Source organism: Sus scrofa, chromosome 18 (assembly GCF_000003025.6).
Source record: "Sus scrofa isolate TJ Tabasco breed Duroc chromosome 18, Sscrofa11.1, whole genome shotgun sequence".
Lineage (NCBI taxonomy): Eukaryota > Metazoa > Chordata > Mammalia > Artiodactyla > Suidae > Sus > Sus scrofa.
The window spans coordinates 10,764,373-10,783,763 of NC_010460.4; the positions used below are offsets into that span (position 1 = coordinate 10,764,373).

Genomic DNA, 19,391 nt, shown 5'->3' on the forward strand with positions numbered 1-19,391 from the left:
GGCATGATTTATTTTATTCTTTATACTTATTGTTCATGTTTTTCAAATTTTCTCTAAGAAGTATATACTTTGTATAGTGAACATATGATTTTATTTATTTATTTATTTTTATTTATCTTTTCGCCATGCCCAGGTGTAGGTAAGTTCCTGGGCCAGGGATTAAACCTCTGCCATGGCAGTGACTGGAACCAGAGCAGTGACAGTACTGGATCCTTAACCCTCTGGACCACAGGGAAATCTGAAACATGTGATTTTATTTTATTTTATTTTTTCTTGTGATGAAAACTAAAATCTCCCCTCTTTAGCAGTTCTCTTTCCAACTTTCTAATGTGTAATATGGTGGTTTTTTTTTTTGTTTTGTTTTGTGGGTTTTTTTGGCTTTTTAGGGCCACACCTGCAGCATATGGAAGTTTCCTGGCTAGGGGTCGAATCAGAGCTGCAGCTGCCAGCCTACACCACAGCCTCAGCAATGTGGGATCCAAACCATGTTTGCAACTTACTCCGCAGTTTATGCAACACTGGATCCTTAACTTACTAAGCGAGGCCAGGGATCAAACCAGCATCTTCATGGATACTAGTTGGGTTCCTAACCTGCTGAGTCACAGTGGGACATCCACAAACCTATGATTTTAATCAGAAAATATTTTTTAAATAAAACGGACACTGTTGACCCAAATGGTGACTCCATCATACCGTGGTTGCATGGATTCCAGCTATGACTCTGGTAAGAAGTCACCTAGAAACGATACTGGGATTAGATTTTTTTTGACCGTGACTTTCAGATTGAGGAAGTTTGTGGAATCTTTCATCAAGGCGAATATCATTGGGTACTTGGGTATATGGTTTCTGCAAGAAGTGGTGTTTCTAAAATGTACCAGAACTTCTCAATGGAATGAATAGCCACAGAGATAGGTGATACACTCTACCTGGGACAGGTGATATAATCTACTGGCTTTTCAGTAGCCCTTCAATGGTGTTCTTGTAAAGGCTAATAAAAATTAACCATGACAGCATAGTTCAGGGGCAAGGGGAGGTAGTAGATGTTTAGGGAGCAGAGTGGTCCAGGGATTGGCCTAGAAAGAGCAAACAAAGGGCTGGACATGTGAGCCCTTCTCAAGGTGGGAGAGTGTAAAGAACAGCTTCTCCAGGGATGAGCGTTTGGACCTCTGTCATTAAGGATTTTTGTTGTTGTTGTTGTTGTCTTTTTAGGGCTGCACCCACAGCATATGGAAGTTCCCAGGCTAGGGGTCGCCACAGCCACAGCAACACAGGAACCAAGCCACGTCTGCGACCTATATCACAGTTCACGGCAATGCCAGGTCCTTAACCCACTGAGGGAGGCTGGGGATTGAACCCGTGTCCTCATGCGTACTCGTCAGGTTCGTTACCGCTGAGCCGCAAGGGGAACTCCAAGGGTCTTTATACATTATCTGTAAGGAGGCATTCACAGTGAAATCATGAAATGGTTGATTTGCCAAAAATTTCCAGGAGTAAAGGAGGCCAGCAGCCATGTCCAGAGCACAGGGCACCATCACAGTTCTGGACCGCGGCTGGAAAAGCAGCAGCTGCATTTTGCAAATGGCAGATGTAGAGAGCAAACATTCAGGTTATGTGTATACTCTGGGGTTATTGTTGATTGTTCTCTCAGTCCACCATTTGGAGTCTAGAGGGGCGAGAAGGTTGTTGCATACTACTAAGAGGAAAAGCATCGAAAGCAAAACCTGTATTTACGCAAAACTGTGACACATCGAGTGTACTTGATTCTAAAGTACGAATGGAAAAGAATGGCCCTGTTAACCCCAGAAAGAGATAAATTTGGGACAAAACAGAGTACTCTTTGGCCCAGCATATTACGAATTGATGAGATTTATTTCCAGCTTGATTGAGATGTAATTGACGTATAACATTATATAAGTTTAAGGTGCATAATGTGATGATTTGATACATGGATATATAGCAAAATGATTATAATAAGATTAGTTAACACATCCATCGCTCACATAGTACCTTTTGTGTGTGTGTGTGTGTTGTGTGTGTGGTTAGAACTTAACCTATCTACTTTCTTAGCAACTTTCCTTTTATTTTTTTATTGCTCAAATTTTTTTATTCAGTTGTTTTATTTTTATTTTTTTTAATTGTTATTTCCCCAATACAGTTTTCTTTTTCTAGTCTACAGTGTGGTGACTCAGTTACACATACATGTATACATTCTTTTTTCTCATATTATCATGCTCCCTCATAAGTGACTAGACATAGTTTCCAGTGCTACACAGCAGGATCTCATGGCTCATCCATTCCAAAGGCAACGGTTTGCATCCATTAACCCCAAGCTCCCCATCCAGCCCACTCCCTCTCCCTCCCCACTGGCAACCACAAGTCTATTCTCCAAGGACATGAGTTTCTTTTCTGTGGAAGGGTTCATTTGTGCCTTATATTAGATTCCAGATATAAGTGATATCATATGGTATTTGTCTTTCTCTTTCTGACTGGCTTCACTCAATATGAGAGTCTCTAGTTTCTTAGCAACTTTCAATTATGCAATGCTGTGTTGTTAACTATAGTCACCATTCTGTAGTTAGATCCCTTTATGACTGGCGGTATACACCCTTTGACCACCATCACCCATTTCCCTTACTTCCTACCCTTGGCAGCCACCCACCCACTCTCTGTGTTTGGCTTTTTAAGATTCCATATGTGCATGAGAGCATACATTATTTGTCTTTATCAGACTTATTTCACTAAGCATTATGCCCTCAAGATTCATCCCATGTTGTTGCAAAAGACAGGGTTTTCGTCTTTTTTAATGGATAAATAATATTCCATTGTGTGTGTACATGTATGTGTGTGTGTATCATGTATCATACCACATTGTCTTTATTCATTTGTCTTTATTTTTTTATTTTTTTAATTTTATTTTTTGTCTTTTTGCTATTTCTTGGGCTGCTCCCACGGCATATGGAGGTTCCCAGGCTAGGGGTCCAATCGGAGCTGTAGCCACCAGCCTACGCCAGAGCCACAGCAACGTGGGATCCGAGCCGCGTCTGCAACCTACACCACAGCTCACGGCAACGCCGGATCATTAACCCACTGAGCAAGGGCAGGGACCAAACCCGCAACCTCATGGTTCCTAGTTGGATTCGTTAACCACTGCGCCACGACGGGAACTCCTCATTTGTCTTTTTTTTTTTTTTTTTTTTTTTTGTCTTTTTGTCTTTTGTTGTTGTTGCTATTTCTTGGGCCGCTCCCGCGGCATATGGAGGTTCCCAGGCTAGGGGTTGAATCGGAGCTGTAGCCACCGGCCTACGCCAGAGCCACAGCAACTCGGGATCCGAGCCACGTCTGCAACCTACACCCCAGCTCACGGCAACGCCGGATCGTTAACCCACTGAGCAAGGGCAAGGACCGAACCCCCAACCTCATGGTTCCTAGTCGGATTCGTTAACCACTGCGCCACGACGGGAACTCCCCTCATTTGTCTTTAGATGGACACTTAGGTTGCTTCCATGTCCTGCCTATTGTAAATAATACTACAGTGAACATGGGGTGCAGATATGTTTTCAAAATAGTGATTTCACTTACTTTGGATCTATGTGCAGAAGTGAAATTGCTGGACCATATGGTAGTTCCATTTAAAATTTTCCGAGGAACCTCCATACTGTTTTCCACAGTGACTGTACGAATTTACATTCCCACCAACAGTGTATGAGGGTTCCCTTTTCTCTACATCCTCACTAGCACTTATCTCTTGTCCTTTTTTTTTTTTTTTTTCCTGTCTTTTTTTGCCTTTTCTAGGGCTGCTCCTGTGGCATCTGGAGGTTCCCAGACTAGGGGTCTAATCGGAGCTGTAGCCACCAGCCTACACCAGAGCCACAGCAACGCAGGATCCGAGCTGCGTCTGCGACCTACACCACAGCTCATGGCAACATTGGATCCTTAACCCATTGAGCAAGGCCAGGGATTGAACCCGCAACCTCATGGTTCCTAGTCGGATTCGTTAACCACTGAGCCACAACGGGAAGGCCTCTTGTCCTTTTGATTATAGCCATTCTAACAGGTATGAGGTGATACCTCGTTGTGCTTTTGATTGGCATTTCCTTGATGATTAGTGATGTTGGACACCTTTTCATGTACCTGTTGGCCATTTCTGTGTCTTCTTTGGAAGAATGTCTGTTCAGATCCTATGTCCATTTGTTAATCAGATTATTATTATTATTTTTTTGCTATTGAGTTGTGTGAGTTCTTTATATATTTTGGATATTAACCTCTTATCAAATATATGATATTCAGATGTTTTCCCCTGTTCCACCTCTTCATTTTGTCGATTGTTTCTTTTGCTGTGCAGTAGCTTTTTAGTTTGATGTAGTCTTATTTGTTTATTTTTGCTTTGTTGCTTTACTTTGAATGTTTTATCCAAAAAAGTCATTGCCAACTCCTTTGTCAAGGAGCTTTTACTCTGTGTTTTCTTGTAGGAGTTTTATGGTTTCAGATGTTTCCATTTGGAGTTAATTTTTGTGAGTAAGATAACACCTAGTTTCATTCTTTTGAATATGAATACCAAGTTTTCCCAATACCACTTATCAAAGGGACTGTCTTTTACCCATTGAGTATTCTTGGCTCACTTCTCACAAGCGTCTTTTGTGGTTCCATGTGAATTTTATGATTTTTTTATTTCTGTAAAAAAATGCTGCTGGAATTTTGATAGGGATTGCATTGATTCTATAGATGGCTTTGGAGAGTATGGTCATTTTAACAGTATTAATTCTTTTGATCCATGATGATGGGATATATTTCCATTTTTTTGTGTCTTCAGTTTCTTTTATCAATGTTTTATACGTTTCAGTGTACAGATCTTTACCTCCTTGGTTAAATTTATTCCCGAGTATTTTATTATTTTTGATGCTATTGTCAATGGGACTGCTTGTCTCTTTTTCAGGTTCTTTGTTGTTGATGTTTAGAAACACAACTGATTTCTACATGTTGATTTTATATCCTGCAGCTTTATTGACTTCATTTACTAGTTCTAATAGTTTCTTGGTGGAGTCTTTAGGGTTTTCTATATCATGTCATCTGCAAACAGAGACAATTTTACTTCTTCCTTTTCAATTTTGGAAGCCTTTTCTTGTTTTTCTTGTCTGTTTGCTCCAGCTGGGTTTTCTAGTACTGTGTTGAAAAGGAATAGTAAGAGTGGATACTCTTTGTCTTATTCCTGATCTTAAAGGAAAAGCTTTCAACCTTTCACTGTTGAGTACAATGTTAGCTGTGAATTTATCACATATGGCCTTTTCTTTGTAGAGGTACGTTCTTTCTACACTCAATTTGTTGAGTTTTTATCATGAATGGATGTTGAATTTTGTCAGATGCTTTTTTTTTGCATCTATTGAGATAACCATATGATTTTTGTTTCATTTATTAATGTGATGTATCAGTTATTGATTTGCATATGTTAATGAATCCTACTTGATCATTGTGCATAATCCTTGTAATGTGCTATTGAATTTGGTTTGCTAATATTTGGTTCAGAATTTTTGCATCTATATTCCTTAGAGATATTGGCCTGTAGTTTTCTTTTCTCATAGTGTCTTTACCTGGCTTTGATATTAGGGTAATATTAGTCTCATTAAACAATTTTTTTAATGGCCACACCCACAGCATGTGGAAGTTCCTGGGTCAGGAATTGAATCCGAGGCGCAGCTATGCCGAAGCTGTGGTGACACTGGATCCCTTAACCCACAGTACTGGATGGGGGTTGAACCCACACCTCTGCAGCGACCCAAGCCACTGCAGTCAGATTCTTAACCCACTGTGCCACAGCAGGAGTCCCTCGTGAAACAAAATTGAGAGTGTTCCCTCTTCTTCAATTTTTTGGAAAATATTGAGAAGGATTGGCGTTGATTCTTTAAATGTTTAGTAGAATTTATCTACTAAACCATCTAGTGCTGGGCTTTTCTTTGCTGAGAAGTTTGTGATTGCTGATTCAGTTGCCTACCTTGTTATAACACAGTCAAGATGGAGTGCCCCCAGAAGGGGCATCTAGAAACATGAGCTTCTAAAATGCTCATGGTTCCCCTTATCTTTCAGGTGGTAAATGTATCGCGGCTCGAGGGAGACGACAATCCCGTGCAGCTCATCTACTTTGTGGAGGATCAGGATGGAGAAAGACTCAGTGCAGTCAAGTCTTCAGATCTGATTAACAGGATAGATATCCAGAGAGCGGCCATCATCTTGGGTTACCGGATTCAAGGCGCTGTTGCCCAACGTAAGTGTGTGAGGCTTGGCCCCAGGGTCCTCTGTGCTCTGCTGAGGTCAAAAGCCAGTCGTTTTTGGACAACACACTCTGAATGGAAAGCATTCTTATGTGTGCATAGTAGACTTATGTCTTAAATCTTTATTATTAAGTGCCATTTATATAAGATGTTGGTGGTTAAAATTAGTTTGCCAAGACCTTTTTTCTTTCAATTGCTTGTAGGGGCAGCCTTCCCTCTTCTTTCTCCTACCTAGCATTTTATATTCTAGTGAGTAGGTTAACTTGAACATTTTTTCCTCCTCCTCCTGTACTATTTCTTTTTAAAAATGTTGTCTTGGGTAAAAGAATGTGTTTTCTCTGTATTTATTCCAGAATTTTATATGTCATATTTTGAATGTTGGCGGGGACAGTGAGTCACGCAGGAAGCTGGGAGGTGCCCCCTGCATTTATTGGCTTCCTTCTGGGTCTTTTGACACAAAGAAGCCCTTCTTCCTTACCCTTTTCAGTCCTGTTTCTCTCCCACCCAGTCCTCACACCTCTCACCATTTAGAAAGAGGTATTTTGATGCTTCTTTGTTATTGTTGGGAGAGTCTAGGTTCCTGCGCCCCACCTCCCCGCCGGCAATGCCTGCTCTCAGTGCCTTTTTTCTTCCAACTTGTAGATTTGGGATATTTAAAATTAAGAAAAGGAGAGGCATGGAGGAGTAAATTTATCTAAATAAACCTTTGTGAATCAAACTACTATTTTTTTTTTTTTTTAAGGGCTGTACCCTCAGCCCGTGGAAGTTCCCAGACTAGGGGTTGAATCAGAGCTATAGCTGCCGATGTACGCCACAGCCACAGCCATGTGGGATCTGAGCTGGGTCTGTGACCTACACCACAGCTCATACAATGCTAGATTCTGAACCCACTGAGCAAGGCCAGGGATCGAACCCACATCCTCATGGGTACTGGTCAGATTTGTTACTGCTGAGCCGTGATGGGAACTCCTAGACTACTATTTTAGTATGGATATCTCTCCTTTATGGTCCTGGGGGCAATCCTGGTAAGAGTTCAGTGAAACTTGCTCCCGTCAGTACGTGCTTAGAAGGAATTCAATATCAGAGGATGTTGAAAAACTCCCACAGAGAGCGCATGGGTGACAAAGGCAGGTTGGTGGGTTTTTTTTTGTTTTGTTTTGTTTTTTTAAGACAGCTTTAAAATTATCCTCAATAATGGAATATTCTTTGTAAGATGTATACTTGACTCTGGAAATTTACCAGGATGAGGGCTAATGGGCACACGTTCTCTATGTTAGGGATGACAATTGGAGAGTTGAAGCAAATAACCATTGGTGGTTTGTGTTTGTATATTTGAGGTATGATTGTATATTAGGGTATTCTGATTCAAAGCACTGAAAAAATGAGGCACTTACTTGTATTTCTAGATAAATGACATTTCTTTTTTTCTCTCTTTTTTTTTTTTCAGGGCTGTACCCGCAGCATATGGAGGTTCCCAGGCTAGGGGTCAAATAGGAGCCACAGCTGCCAGCTTACACCACAGCCACAGCCACGCCAGATCTGAGCTGGCTCTGTGACCTACACCACAGCTCATGACCCCCCTGGATCCTTAACCTACTGAGCAAGGCCAGGAATCACACCTGTGTCCTCATGGATCCTAGTCAGATTCATTTCCACTGCGCCACAATGGGAACCCCAATAAATGACATTTCTGATTGTCAGAGAGGTGGCCCACTCCCGCTGAGCATTTCACTGTTTAGCGAAGATGGCCTGCAGTAGGCTGTGGTTACCCTTCAAGGCTTTTTCCATGTGTCTTGAACCTGCCTTCCCTCAGTTGCATGCTCAAAACCACAGGGCTAGCAGTCCTGGGCTTGGAAGCCTCGGCCAACACCAGGACCAGCCCCCAAACAGCTGTGGACCTCATCCTAGGGCCTTGTTTGGATGCGTCACAGGGTTTTATTAGGTTAGAACTAGGAAGAGTATCCAGTTGTCCCAGCATCTCTGGTTGTGTCACTCCTATATTGTCAGCTGTTTTCATGCAGAATGAACTGAATGTTAACTGTATTCAGGCCCGATTTAAAAATTCAAGTTTTTACCACATTGTCATTTTTTCCATTTCTTGCATATAGCCTTTGCTTTGTAATTTGTGCTTCTTTCGTAGCGCGTGTGCTTTAGAGGGCTCGCTCCCCTCCCTTGTCATTCTCTCAGGGACCTAAACCCAAACTTAATCCAGCGCCGAGCATCTTTCTTATTGTTAGATCTTTGAGTAGAAACATCTTGATGCTGCAGCATATGTTAACCATTATAGGCTGTGAAAAGAGCATAAAACTTAGTCTCTGCCCAGGAAGACCAAGATGAATTTGAAAAGACAAGGTTTAGAGTCATGACCATTTTAATGAGGAAGGTTGTATCGTCCATCAAGATGATACTTTTTTTGTTGTTGTTTGTTTGTTTGTTTGTTTTTTGCTTTTAGGACCGCACTCAAGGCATATGGATGTTCCCAGGCTAGGGGTCAAATTGGAGCCATAGCCACTGGCCTATACCACAGCCACAGCAACACCAGATCCAAGCCGCATCTATGACCTACACCACAGCTCATGACAATGCCGGATCCTTAACCCACTGAGTGAGGCCAGGAATCGAACCTGCGTCCTCATGGATACTGGTCAGATTTGTTTCTGCTGAGCCACAGCAGGAACTCCAAGATGATACATTTATGTAACAAAATGCATTTTGAAAGAATAGCAGCATATCATTTATCAGACAAAGACAAGCAAGAACAAAAGGCCTTAGATGGGGGGAATTTAGTGTCGTCTTGGAGAGGTCCTTGTGAAGTGGCCCTAACAGAGCGAGTTGGGCAGAGAGGAGGGGGCATTTTGATTTTCAGAGCCTGGTGGTCGGAACCTGAGCTTTAAGAGGACTGGAAGCAGTTGAGCTTTCCCGAAGAGCTGACGAAAGAACAACCTGCAAAATGGGAGGAAAAAATACTTGCGACCAACAAAGTACCAATCTCCAAAATGTACAAACATCTCATACAGCTTTATATCCAGAAAAGCCCAAACAACCCAAGTAAAAAATGGTCAGAAGATCTAAATAGACATTTCTCCAAAGAAAGCAGACAGATGGCCAAAAAGCACACGAAAAGATAAGATGCTCCACATCACTAATTATTAGAGAAAAGCAAATCAAAACTATAATGAAGTTACAATGAGGTATCACCTGTCACCGGTCAGAATGGCTGTCGTCAGCGAGTCAGTTTAATATTTACAATGTATTATTGTAAATAATAACTGCCAGAGAGAGTGCGGAGCATGTTGGTGGGAATGTCAGTGGGTGTATCCGCTATGGAAAACAGTGTGGAGGTTCCTTCAAAAACGAAATATGGTGCTACCATGTGATCCAGCAGTCTCACTCCTGGGCCTGTGTCCAGAGAAAACCAGTACATCAAAAAGATACCTCCACCGCCGTGTTCGTTGCAGCACTGTCTACAGTAGTGAAGCCGTGGAAGCAACCTAAATGTCCATCAGCAGCAGAATGAATAGAGAAGACGGGGTACATATGCACATGGACTATGACTCAGTCATAAACAAGAATGAAACCATGCCACTGGCAGCAACGTGGATGCAACTAGAGCTTATCATACTAAGTGAAGTTCGTCAGACAGAGAAAGACAAATGTATGATATCACTTATACGTGGCATCTCATAAAAATGCTGCAAAAGAACTTATTCGCAAAACAGAAGTGGATTCAGAGATTTCAACACTGAACTTGGCGTTATCGAAGGGGAAAAGTTGAGGGGAGAGATGCGCTGGGAGGCTGGGATGGACGTGTCCACATTCCTGTGTATGAGATAAAGAAGTAAGAAGGACCCACTGTACAGCACATGGCCACCTGCTCAGTGCCGTGTAAAGAAAATACAATAATCTGGAACGAAATGGACAGATGTATAACTGATTCACTTGGTTGTATACCTGAAACTAATATCACATTGTAAGTCAGCTATACTCCAGTAAAAAAAATTTTTTTTTGTCTTTTTAGGGCCGCACCTGTGGCATGTGGAAGTTTTAGATCAGAGCTGCAGCCGATGGCCGATGCCAGAGCAACACAGGATCCGAGCCCAGTGTTCGCCTTACACCACAGCTCCTGGCAATGCTGGATCCTTAACCCACTGAGCGAGGCCAGGGATCGAACCTGTGTCTGCATGGGTACAAGTCAGACTTGTTTCCACTGAGCCATGATGGGAACTCCTAAGATTTTTTTCAAAATATTAAAAAACATTTTTTTAAAGATCAAGAAAAAAGCCGAATCCTGAGAGAGGATGCGTGTAGAATAAAGGGGATGAGGGTCCAGTCCTGAGAGGCTGGGGTGGGGGAAGGAGCCAGTGAAGGAAATTAAGAAGGACAGAGTAGTTGAGACAGGAAAGATGGGGTTGGAATGGGGGTGGGAGGGGGGAGTGAGGGCTTCCAAATAAGTAAATTGATTTAATGTCATTTTAAAGTGGACGGCTGGTACCTTAGGTAAAGCAATTTGAATCAAAAGTCATGTTTCAAGGGCTTGGGGGCTGGGGGTGGGGACACAGATAAGGCATGAAGGCAGGGCTCGCAGACCTCGCTCTTGGTGTGGGACCATTCCTGCAGTGAGAGTTTAGGGACCGATCTGGTGGAATGAGCTGGAAGCCAGGAGACCAGGAATAAGCTGACATTGTCGTGAGTTAGCCCTGTTCCTGAGGACACATCACGTATGTCACCGTGGTCGCTCCTGGGCGGTCGAGGCGACCGACCCTCCCGTGTTTGTCACTGCCTCTCGTTTCCTGTCGTCGGGGGGCGTGCTCTCTCCCCAGTCGTCTTGCGCCGAAAGGACGGGGGCTGTGAGGGTGGCTCCTGGAAGAAGGCACAGTCTCGGCCCGGAAGGGCCGCCTGGCCCAGGGTCGCAGAGCAGCCCCTGACAGACCCCCTCCCTCGCCTGCAGCCGTGGACAGGGTGAAGAGGCCGGAGCCGGAGTCGCAGAGCAGCAACCTCTGGGTCATTGTGGGCGTGGTCATTCCGGGGCTGCTGGTGGCGCTGATCGTCGTCATCCTCTACTGGAAACTCTGCCGCACGGACAAGCTGGACTTTCAGCCTGACACTGTGGCCAACATTCAGCAGCGGCAGAAGGTAAGGGCGCCCCCGCCCCCGGCGTTCGCATGAGCACCCCGTGGGCTGGGCTGAGGTGCCTCCAGTCCTGATCCGGAAGGACGGGGGAGGGAGCTGGTAAGGAAGGGGTTTGGTTTCACCGGTGGCGTCCCGTTGTCTCCGTGTGTGCCTAGGGCACCCCAGTTCCTCTGCAGGATTAACTCCTCGCCAGGAAGGTGTAATGGCTTAGCAGTGCCGTGGGCTCTGAATTCCACTGTGATTTTATTTTTGAGATGCTCCCTTAGAAGATCACGTCCATTCTGTCTGTGAATTCTGATCTCTTTTAACCCTGGGTATTTTTCAGAGAACAGGAGCCAGGAAAGGTTTGCTTTGATCTGTGTATCTTTTCGTTCATATGCAACTCTGCTGGGTGGCTCCTTTCTTTTCCTCTCCTTCCATGTCGCAAGCCTACTTATCCACCGTGATCACGACCATTTAATCATTAAGAAAGTGTAATACAGGGAGTTCCTGTCGTGACTCAGAGGGAACGAACCCAACTAGTAGCCATGAGGATGCGGGTTCAATCCCTGGCCTCGCTCAGTGGGCTGAATATCCTGCATTGCTGTGGCTGTGGTGTAGGCTGCAGCTATAGCTCTGATCCAGTCCCTAGTCTGGGAACTTCCCTATGCTGCACATGTGACGCTAAAAAAGAAAAAAAAAAAAAGAAAAAAGTAATACATGCATTAATTTTAATATATAATTATATAAATTTATAAGTATATACATTTTATATATATATAAATGAGTACTTGCCAATCTTTTAAAAAATATTTTGGGGCATTAGTCTACTGGAAGAAATTCTGTGCAGTATTTCTTATAAGAAACAATACACATAATCCACCAGCTGCCATTTCCAATCCAGGCTTCTTATAGGGAACCTGAGTACAATTTTTTATTTTTCCAATATCCCCCCACCCCACTCTACTGTGTAATCTTTTAGAGTAAATTCACTGCCCCTCACCTGACAGCAGTTTCATTTCATTTCTTTTCTTTTTTTCTTCCTTCCTTCCTCCCTCTCTCCTTCTCTCTCCCTTTCTCTCCCCCTTTTTTTCTTCCTTCCCTCCTTTCTTTCTTTTCTTTTTTTTTTGTTTTCTTTCTTTCTTTCTTTCTTTCTTTCTTTCTTTCTTTCTTTCTTTCTTTCTTTCTTTCTTTCCTTCCTTCCTTCCTTCCTTCCTTCCTTCCTTCTTTCTTTCTTTCCGCCTGCCTTCTTCTTTTCTTTCTAGCAGCTCCTTTTCCATGTCTTTCCAAAGCATTCAAGGTAGGGTTTTTTCCTTTTCCTTTTTTTGGCTGCCCCATGAGATGTGGAGTTTCTAGGCCAGGGATCGGATCCAAGCCCCACTTTCGACTTATGCTGCAGCTGTGGCAACACCGGATCCTTTGACCAGTGTTGGCCAGGAATCCAACTTATGTCCTGGCACTGCAGGCACAGCCGTTACTGTTTTAGCGCAGCGGGAACTCCTTGAGTTAGTTTTTATAGTAATCACAGTCCCCTTCTCACACGTAGGTTTCAACAGTTTCTGCAATATTTGTCACATACAAGTTTCAGAGTGAAGATATAGCCTCTTCATCAGTGCCTAGCTCCCTAGTGCAGCGAGAACGTGCCAAGTAAGAGAGGCGCTTGTGAGGTCCGGACACTGAGCGCAGCGCCCGGGCTAGCCACACCCAGAGCATGGGACGTGTGGTCGCCACTGCATTTATTGACATGTGCCTGCTCTGGGTCTCACACATGTAGAGGGCCCACTTAACTCGAAAAGTTTGCTAAGAAAAGGCAAGCAAGAGGCAGAAGAACCAGAAATAAAAAAATTGTCCTTTTAACCTTTTAATTTTATTCTGATTTTCTGGGTATAAAAAAATTTCTGCACATCACAAACCTAGACTTCCTGGATGAAAAAAAAAAGTATTTTATTTTTTTAAATTAATTATTATTATTATTATTTTTGGCTTTTTATGGCTGCACCCGCGAGGGCATATGGAAGTTCCCAGGCCAGGGGTCCAGTCAGAGTTAGGGTTGCTGGCCTACACCACAGCCACAGCAATGCCAGCTCCGAGCCGTGTCTCACGCAACATCGGATCCTTAACCCACTGAGTGAGGCCAGGGATCGAACCTGCATCCTCATGGATACTAGTTGGGTTCATTACTGCTGCGCCATGATGGTAACTCCTGAAAAAAAAAAAGTATTATTTTAAGATGTATTTTACCTTTGTGAAAGTAAATGAGGAGCATTCTTTTTCTTATGGATCCACTAAGAAAGGCAAACCCTTGATTAATTGCAAGTTCATGGTTATGCAGTGTTTGAGAGGCAGTTTGTACATTACGGTTATATTTATGACCTCTCTTCATTTATTATTTACATGGTCTGCTAAGGTCGTTTTGTTGTTAGGTGGTGAATAGCATGGAAAGAACCTGGGAAAAAGTCACCGATCTACTAAATGATGCATAGTGTGAATTTCATTGTAATGAGATCAACAGTCGCTTTGGAAGTGTTTTTGTTCTGGTGAAAGGGTATTGTTACTGAGAGACTTAACCCGTATAGGCGGTTATGTATTTAGGTCTTTAATGTTTGCTGCTTCCTAACATAAACACACCTGTCCCTTCAGTAATTGCCAGCATTCCCACCGTTCACTAGATGCTACTGCCCAAGCTTTCGCCGTCTCCCACTTTTAGTTCCGAAATAGTCTCACATCGCAGATGTTGCTGTACATCAAACGGACAGTTTCCCATAAAACTGGCCTCCAGAGCTGCTCTCTTTGTGCCCAGTGCTGTGGAGTTTGATGCTTTTCCTTTGACGGCATCTTTGCCGGGAGGAACTCCGCCCGGAGGACCACCGGAGGTGACAGGTGTCCTCCGCTCTGTTAGGAGGGTGGCAAGGTCTTTGTTTTGCTGGCACAGGAACCCACCACGTAGAGCTTGTCCTGCTTTTATCGTAGGAAAACGATGATGTCCATGTCGTTGAAAAACGCGTCTCTCTGCTGCGTAAGTGTTTCTTCTGAGACCATCTGTCGATAGCGAGGGTCCCCTAGCCTCGTCTTCGGGGCCCTTTGAAAAGATGCTGTCTTGTCGTGACTGCAAGAGCACTTTTTCCTCCTCGTGTGGCTCTGTGATTTCTCTCTCCCCTCTGCCCACCCCGCCCCCTGATGCTGCTTCACCACTGCTCCCTGACATCTTTGGGCAAATCCCAGAGCTGCCAACATCTGGAATGAATAAATCCACGGACCAAAAATCCACACCCTCCCCCCTTCTTGTAACCAGAAGGAAACCTCTTCACATTGTCTGGGAATAGATTAGTTCTGAAATGTGATAACAGAGAGAGAGACCATTCTGTCCTAGTTTGAGGCAGGGTCTTTTACTGTTTCTAATGAGAAAGGACTGCTAACCCATGTCTTTCTTTTATCTGTGTTCTCTTTAATCTGGAGCCCCAAGGCATCACTTTTGACTGCTCCCAGAAAAATTACAGCTTGGACCCGCCTCGCCCTGTTGAGGTTCTATTTAAAGACACGAATGGCGTTGGCCAGATGCTGCTGGCCCTTTGGAAACTTGTTCCTTTCAACAGGGACAGTCCACACCCCGTGGTTGGCATAGGACCATGGTTCCTGGCCGGCTGGCACTGCGGGCAGCCAGATGGAGCTGCCTGGTGCTGCATGTTCATTCGCCCAATTGAGCAATTTACTCTCAGCCACTCAGGGCCGGGCTGGGTGACAAGCACGGATAACCCACCAACCCATAACCCATCAAGGACTTTCATAAGGGAGAAGGGGAAGCAGTTCAAAGCTGAGGTGCTGCAGTGTAGGTTTGTCTAGGGTGCTGGGGCGGCACACATGAGGGGCAGCACCCCCGAGTCTGGGGCTGAAGCTTGGAGGTGGAGGAGATGATGCCATGTGAATGGGTCCTGCCAGGGGCGACCCAAGTCGCTCGAGGTGAATAGGAGGAAGGGCACAGCTCACACCACGAGAAGTAGGCAGCTCCAGGCTCAGAGGGTTTTATGGGACGTATCGGGTCGGACGTGGTGCTTGGGGCTAAGGGGAGCCAGGGAAGGGTTTTCATCAGAGGGAGCAGCTTGGACGTATGTAGGTTGGGCACTGTCGCTGGAGGGGCAGTGTGGTCACCAGGTTGAAGGACAGCTTGATGAGCAGTTCACGTCCTCCTGGCTCTGTAAGGATCCCTGTTGCACGGAATGGCTTGGCGGTTCCAGGACCTGCTCGCTGTGCCCTGAGGGCTGAGAACCTTGGAGGACTGCTTGCCCAGCTTCTGGACCTCGGGTGTCCAGCGTCCCCTCGCCGGGCTGCCGAGGACACCCGCAGATGGCACTAGCTTTAGTATTGCCCTGATTTAGTCACTTTGGGGATTTGCTCTGTGGTTTCTACTGTCATCTTTCCTTTTCTTTTCTTTTTTTAAATGGCCTCACCTGAGGCATATGGACGTTCCTGGGCTAGGGGTTGAATCGGAGCTGCAGCTGCCGGCCTCCACCACAGCCACAGCCACAGCAACGCCAGATCCGAGCCATGTCTGTGACCTACACCACAGCTCACGGCAACGCCGGACCCTTAACCCACTGAGCGAGGCCAGGGATCAAACCCGCATCTTTATGTATACTAGTTGGGTTCTTAACCTGCTGAGCTGCAAGGGGAACTCCCTCTATTGTCATCCTAACTGCTGCTTCCCTGAAGGTTCAGGCTAACCCCAGGACCTGGGGACATCTCTCTGTCTTGTCCCATCTGCGTTGTATTATATTTATGGCTCACATGTTTTCATATTCACCAGGCGTCTCTCTTGTTGTTTGGCTCACCTGCTCTGCAGCCTACCCTGACTTGTCCGCATTGTATTCCTTTGGGGCACAGACAGGGAGGTCTGTCCCCTCTGTGATAAAGAAAGAAGGCGCAAAAGAGCCGTCTTCCCTCAAAAAATTGGGTCCTAACGGGAGTATAGAAGGCACTAATGAATTGTGACTCTTCAAACTATTGATGGAAGCTTATTCTGTCTGTGGAAGCTGCGGACACAATACGGTCAGACTTAACTCTCGATTTTTTTTTTTAAAGACATGGAGAAACTAGAAAAAGTACTCCAGAAAATAGTGATGAAACAAAAGGAATTAATTCCATAAGTGAGGGGGACCATGTTTCCTATAATTTTTTCCTTCTGTGTGTGGACAGTTTTGTTTTGTGTTAAGCGCAGATCTGGTTCTGAAATTTCTATTGTTATAGAAGGTAGTGATTCACCCGGGGGTCTAATGGATGGATTTAAAGATATGAGTCAGAATTAACAAAAGCCAGTAGGACTTCAGAGCTATAATGGATGGATATTTTGTTTAGAACATATACCCTTTTCTTGGTTCCCCAAAAAATCCAGTAAGTTTGGTGCTTCAGCTGACTTTTTTGAAATTCATTGAGACATCGGATTTTATTAAGGGTCTAACATGCATCGTGTCCTGTTGCTGAAAAAAAATTTTGTACCTGAGAGTTCCTGTGATGGTGCAGCAGAAGCGAACCCGACTAGCATCCATGAGGACGTGGGTTCTATCCCTGGCCTCACTCAGTGGGCTGGGGATCTGGCGTTGCTGTGAGCTGTGATATAGGTCACAGACGCAGCTCAGATCTCGAGTTGCTGTGGCTGTGGTGTAGGCCAGCAGCTATAGCTCTGATTCGACCCCCTAGCCTGGGAACTTCCATATGCTACCCGTGCAGCCTTTAAAAAAAAGCAAAAAAAATTTTTTTTTGGTATCTGAATGTATATCTATAGCTTTACCTAGTCTCTGAGGACTCTTAACTGACTATATTAACTGCTTGGTGTTTCATCAGCCAACAGCAATAATCTTGCTGTCAAGCTCATTCATATGGTGCCTTGACATTTATGAAACATTTTGATCTTGTTGAGGAGGAAGAATTTTCTAGGTTCTGGCTGGTCTAGAAATGAAATTGACCTGAGACAGGTGAGCAGGAGAGAATCCCAGGCAAGGTTCACATCACGCATCCGTAGTTCAGCCCCAGGGAGACTGAGTCACTCAACAGAATGGCCAAGCCCCTCCCTTAAATCCCACCTTCAGCTAAAGACGAAAGGATGTTGGGGGAGTGGGTTAGGAGGGAAGCAGGCAGTTCACACGGAGATGGAAATGCGCATTTTTGGTAAATAAGTGCTTGCTGGGCCTGTAGGGACCACAGGACACAGAATAGGTGCCCTCTGTTCTTTTAGACAGTAAAGGGGAGAAATAGCAAAATGTCTTCCCGAGTCTTTTGGGCCTTGATTGCTTTCAGCTTGAAATAATCCGCGTGTCAAAGAGACATTTGGGGGTGGAAAATTTTGTTCCTCTACAACACGTATATAAATGCGTGTGTATATGTGCATTTTGTTCCCCTACGACACACGGATATATGCACATATACATGCACATGTATGTTTACATATACACACGTCTGTGTGTGTGTATATGTACACACATGCATATAATATATATGCATACATAACGTATGTGCATGTGTGCAATATGATATATAACAACGTTTGCCACTCCCAAATGTCTCTTTGGCCTGTGGATTGTTTCACAAGCGGAAAACAATCAAGGCCCAAACGACTCAGGAAGAAATTTTGATAAATTATGCGTATGTATATATATATATATCTCTCTCTCTCTCATACGAACCCTGAGAGGCTGTCAGGGAAGGCATTTAGTTCCTGGACTTGGGTTCACAGCCTGCACCAAGGAGGCAGTGCTGTCCGTATTTTTTCTTTACTGCCTTTGGAGTCCTTTGCTTAGAGGAGGCTGTCTGTGGGTCCTCCTTCAGTTCGGATAAAGCAAACCATTTTCCAAAAGAGATGATGTTGCTGGTGGTGATTCAGTGCCTACGGACTGCATCTGCTATTCTTTGCTTCAGAGGCGCCTGATGGGGCTGAAATGAGGTGCAGCTGGGGTAAAACCCGCCCCAAGAGTGAGAGGAGGGCTGCTTCTATCAACTAGGAGAAGGAGTCTTGAGAAAGGTGGAACCAGAGTTTATATACAGAGGTCGTCTGTCTGGAATTTGATTCCCTTCAAAGGGCTGCATGCCCCTTGGCAAGTTACTCCCCCAGAAATTTGGGGAGCCCAGCAGAAGATGGCTAGGGGGTGGGGAGGAGTCATGATGCTGCAGGTTTAGGTTCATTGTTTGGGAAACAACATTTCTGAGCTGAGGGTTGTGTGCCCCTCCACAGTCTGCCTGTGCCGTGAAGCAGACTGTTGGTAACACAATATCATCAATTTAGACAATCGTTGCCTTTTGTTTCCAAGCAACATCTTCGTGAATTCCTTTAGAGTAAGTTCTATCTCCCTCTGGTGGCGTAAGTCATTATTGCAGACTACTTCCCTTCTACCCATCCAGCCTTGATTTTATTTGCTAAAAAGACCTCAGAAGCCATTCATTGATGTTGTCACTCATCTGTGCATGAAGAGCCAAGTAACGCTGGACCCTTTCACTTCTGCATGTAGTAGATTGTCTAGAAGAGCTACTTGGACGGTTGGCCTTTGTCTTCTGGCTGATGGACTGTCTGTGGGTGTGGAATTCATCCTGAAAGGAGGGTCCTAGGCTGCGCGTGGACCTCCTGCCAAGGAGACCCGTGGGACGAGTACTGATGTACCATTTAGTTTCCTCCCCTTTGCAACCTTGAATAAAGGAAACGGCTCATCCCCACCCTTGGCACTTTGTGTCACCAAAGGCACCTCGCCTTTATTCCCCATGTTCCTGGATCCCTTCTAGTGTCTTTGTGCTTTAGCACAGGCTTCAAAGCTGTGCCTGGACTCTGGCTGCAGGGCTCATGGGGTCTTGGTTGTGGGTTTGCTACTGGTACTGCATATCCCCAGGTAGGACTTCTTTCCTTCCTTTTTGTGCCCCGTTACTTCCATTGGCAGCTCCTTTCTAGAAGCCCTTTATTCCTCTTGGCTTCTATTACATTGAACTTTTACATTGAAGTGTTTTTTCTTTAGGGCCTCACCTGCAGCATATGGAGGTTCCCAG

General features: G+C 44.7%; 1 protein-coding gene across 1 annotated transcript in view; it reads left to right on the forward strand.

Moving 5' to 3' along the window:
- Positions 1-19,391, forward strand: part of KIAA1549 (KIAA1549 ortholog) — a 152,643-nt gene that overhangs the window by 87,528 nt on the left and 45,724 nt on the right. Inside the window, exons 9-10 of the mRNA XM_021078582.1 lie at positions 6,079-6,256; positions 11,212-11,396. Of these exons, the coding sequence (XP_020934241.1) occupies positions 6,079-6,256; positions 11,212-11,396 (363 nt within the window). The remainder of the gene's footprint in view (positions 1-6,078; positions 6,257-11,211; positions 11,397-19,391) is intronic.